At 44.5% G+C, this 4,411-nt stretch overlaps 1 protein-coding gene across 1 annotated transcript in view; it reads right to left on the bottom strand.

Annotated features, from left to right (window-relative positions):
- Positions 1-4,411, bottom strand: part of LOC110329426 (developmental pluripotency-associated protein 2-like) — a 9,048-nt gene that overhangs the window by 1,541 nt on the left and 3,096 nt on the right. Inside the window, exons 3-5 of the mRNA XM_021209033.1 lie at positions 3,916-4,067; positions 3,764-3,817; positions 1,847-2,109 (exon numbers count right to left, since the gene is read on the bottom strand). Coding sequence (XP_021064692.1) covers positions 1,847-2,109; positions 3,764-3,817; positions 3,916-4,067 — 469 coding nt within the window. The remainder of the gene's footprint in view (positions 1-1,846; positions 2,110-3,763; positions 3,818-3,915; positions 4,068-4,411) is intronic.

Below are 4,411 nucleotides of genomic sequence, written 5' to 3'. Positions count from 1 at the left end.
AAACCAAAGCAACAAGCAACAAAATCAAGACAACTCTCCATCACCTGTCAGCCAACTACTCTTGAATTTGCTCTCTTACACTTTGCTAAAAGTCCAATGCATTTTCTGCTAGCTCATAAACTGTCAAAACTCTTTATACAATGCACACTAAAAAAAAAAAAAAAAAAAAAAACTAAGTATTGGAACAAAGTAAGTTGAGGACCATGCATGGAAAACCAGTCAGACGACAGTTTCTGACCACAAGAACCTCTCAGTCACTTTGCAGAATGCTCACTTTGCGCTCAGGACCTTGTTAAATGGTTTACATATTAATATACTTATTGTTAATACTCGTATTCTAGTTGTCTTTCTTTCCCCAATAGTGGAGATTAAATCTAGGATCTCACAAATGCTAAGCAAGATTTTACCACTGAGCCAAGCCCCACAAACCTTTGTTTTCCCTATAACAGTAGAGGTAGCCAGTATTTATGGTATTCAATACCATTTTCTCCAATGAGCTGACATAGGTATTGTGACTCATAGTCCACTTGTCTGTAGTACACTACTTTGTACTGATCTGACTAAAAGAGCCATGACTGCTAAATCAAGGGCAAATGTTTCATATACAATTGCCTCATGCACACATACTTTGGAATAAAAGGAACCAAGGACGTGAAATAATGATGTGACCCCCACCATGGCCTTAGACCAGAAGAATCAATATTGTATATATAGTTCTCTTTTCAAAAGCAAACCAGAGGTTCAATATACTCCCCAAACTTTCAAAATACTACTACTACTACTACTACTAATAATAATAATAATAACAAACACAAGAGCATAAAAGATTGAGAGCCGGTGTAATCTTGAACGATAGTAAGAGTGATCCTAGAGGGATCTGATTTCAAGAGACACTCCAGAGCTATACTAAGGTGCTGAGGCCCTGACCTATAGATTAGTGGAATAGAAGATGCCAACATAACGAACCTGTGTAGTTCTAACCACCTGGATGTTTGTTGTTTTGTTTGAGACAGGGTTTTTCTGTGTAACTATGGCTGTCCTGGAACTCACTCTGTAGACCAGGCTGGCCTTGAACTCAGAGATCCACCTGTCTTTGCAAGGCATGTGCCACCAGGCTCAGCTTAAAAATGAAGTCTTGGGCCAGGCGGTGGTGGCACACGCCTTTAATCCCAGCACTTGGGAGGCAGAGACAGGCGGACTTCTTAGTTCGAGGCCAGCCTGGTCTACAAAGTGAGTTCCAGGACAGCCAGGACTATACAGAGAAACCCTGTCTTGAAAAAAAAAAAAAAATGAAGTCTTACCTAAGTCAAATTTATCCTCTACATCAGTGGTTCTCCACCTGCCAGTCTTTTTTTTTTTTTTTCCAGAGCTGAGGACCGAACTCAGGGCCTTGCACTTGCTAGGCAAGCACTCTACCACTGAGCTAAATCCCTAACCCCTCCACCTATCTTAATCCCTATGATAAACTTGTATCTCCAAAAATATTTACATTATAATTCATAACAGTAGCAAAATCACAGTTATAAAGTAGTAACAACAACAATAAGAAAAATCGTGTGGTTAGGGGGTCACTGAGTCACATCAGGAAGATGGAGAAGCAATCCGTTCTAGGTTCGCTTCATTTTGTGAGGTAGTCTTTCATTTCCCAGGTGTGTCCTTGACCTCAGCATAAAGTGAAGGATGGCATTGAACTATTGACCCACCAGCCTCCACCTCCCAAGTGCTGAAATTCCACATAGGCACCACCATACCAGGTCAGTCCTCAGACTTTAACCCCCTGCTACTTTATGTCTGTCTTTCTGTCTCCTGCTGAGGTTAACCATGCTTCTGAAAGAGTGGTACTCACATCTTTAGGGAGGTCTTACCAGTGGCTTGTGGCAGAAAGGCCTCCACATTAGAGGGAAGAGGGCATCGATTCTTAGACATTGACTGGGCCGCTCTCATGGCAATCCTTGCCCAGGCTGCAAACGTGGACCCCTTAGGTGAAGTTAGAATTTCCAGGATACCACTCGCCTGCTTCCGACTTGGAGGCCCGATTCCTCTGAAGACTATCTTGGATCTCTTGGGACCCTGCTTCATTCTGGCCTCATGAGATGTATTGGGGATATGCTGCAAAGGAAATTCACCAGTATTCCTAAGTGCTCAGGCTCAGTATGCAGATTTCACCATTTCACACTGGGTGGCAATTTTGGAAACACTACTTCTCTATACAGTGTTGGTTCTCTAAGGAGAGAGAATTTTGGCAGTTAAAACCAAAAGCACAGATGGCTCTGGACAGATGGCTCAGTGGGGATGAATCACTGGACTGGAGTTAGGATTCCAGCAACAGTGTATAATCAGCTGGGTGTCCCCAACAAATGCCTATAACAATAGCTCCTAAGGGGGATGGAGACAGGTTTTTGTTGATGCTAGCTGGCTTTCAGAATAGCTGAGAAAACATGAGCACCTCAAAGGGGTAGATACACTGATAGGATATGAAAAGCCCCCTTCTGGCCTCGGTGTGTACACAGGTACATGATGTACACACTGAAAAAAAAAAAAAAAAAACTGAAGATCAAGATAAAATCACTGGTTCAAGACCAAGCTGGACTATGTGATGATAAGAGTGCAATCGCCGGGTGTGGTGGCGCACGCCTTTAATCCGAGCGCTCGGGAGGCAGAGGCAGGNGGATTTTTGAGTTCGAGGCCAGCCTGGTCTGCAAAGTGAGTTCCAGGAAAAAAAGAGTGCAATCACTCCTTTGGTTTTGTTCCTTTTTGTGCTGAGTTTTGGGTTTTTTGGTTTTGGTCTAATTTATTTTAAAAGATTTATTTATTTATTATATGTAAGTACACTGTCCTGTCTTCAGACACTCCAGAAGAGGGCATCAGATCTTGTTACGGATGGTTATGAGCCACCATGTGGTTGCTGGGATTTGAACTCAGGACCTTCGGAAGAGCAGTCGGTTGCTCTTACCCACTGAGCCGTCTCACCAGCCCTGTTTTTGGTCTAATTTTATAGCCCAGGCTGACCTTGGATTTGTTGGCTGCCCTCCTGCCTCAGTCTCCCAAGTACTGGGACTGAAGTTTGTCACCCATCTAGCTCCTCTTATTGTTTTGAGGTGACACCCATATTGACCTAGAACTTACTGTGTGGCTGAGGAAGACCTTGAACTGTAGACACTACTGCCCCCACATTCCCAGTTCTGGGATCCCAGGTTGTGTGTCATGCTTAGCTGTCATACGCAGATTTGAAAGCAACAAAAACCCCAGCGATGGAGAACTACTGTGGTCTCAGGGGGTTCGGGTGGGTCTGAATATGAAATAATCTTACTGGATTACGTTTTGAATCGCAATTCCTGTGAAGCCAGAGTGATGGAGGGCTACAATCCCAGCTATTAGACAGGAGAGGCTGAGGTTGGAGGGCCACATGGTAAAGGAGGCCTTTGCAGCTTACTGCGAGGGACAAGGGCTCATGCCTGTAATTGAGGAACTTGGGAGGCAGAAGATGGAGCATTCAGAGTTCCTATCTACACAGGGGTTTGATGGCCAGCCTAAGACACTTAAGAGACCTTTTCCAGACATCCTGCTATGTGTGCTTGACACACATCTTTAATCTCAGGAGGCAAGGGTAGACGGATCTCTGAGCTCCAGGTACACATTTGGTTCTCCCGAATGTATGCCTGGAACCCTGCTTTCAAGGGAGATGACCTAGAACAATTTCAGTAAGACAGCTCACCCCACAGGGAGAGCCCACCCCCACCCCGTCACCATAGCGGTTACTTACGCATACTTGTTTAGAATATGAGTGTCTCTGAAGTCTCAAATAGACCTCAACTTTCTAAGGAAATTAAGAACAAAATAAAGTTAAAAAAAAAAAATGACCAATCTGTTCATACTTAGTTTGTGTAACAGCAAATCCAAGTGGAGGGCACTAACCTTGCCATCCGTACTCAAGTTATGATACCGACACCACTCCCGAAGAGTGTTCCGGGACACGTCGTTAATCGGAGGCAGGTTGGGCGGAGGACAGGTGCTTGGTATGGTTCTGGTTGGGTGTTTGATCCCCTCATGCCTCACCAGGGAACGGGCTGAGAAAAGAACAGGGAGAAAGCAACAGTGTTCAGTGATTGCTTTAAGATTTTTCTCACAAACCACTTTGTACATAAAGATAGATTCTTGGGCAGAGCAGTGGTGGGGTGCACACCTTTAATCCCAGCACTTGCGAGGCAGAAGCAGGTGGATTTCTGAGTTCGAGGCCAGCCTGGTCTACAGAGTGAGTTCCATGATAGCCAGCGCTATACAGAGAAACCCAAGATAGCTTCTTGTTTTCCTCCAATTATGAGAAAGAAAATGAGGAATTCACTTGACCAAGATCACAGACCCCTTAAAATAGGGAGACCTGGGCCGGGCGTGGTGGCGCACGCCTTTAATC

This window comes from Mus pahari, chromosome 12 (assembly GCF_900095145.1).
Source record: "Mus pahari chromosome 12, PAHARI_EIJ_v1.1, whole genome shotgun sequence".
NCBI lineage: Eukaryota > Metazoa > Chordata > Mammalia > Rodentia > Muridae > Mus > Mus pahari.
This window is presented reverse-complemented; position numbering and strand designations above follow the sequence as displayed.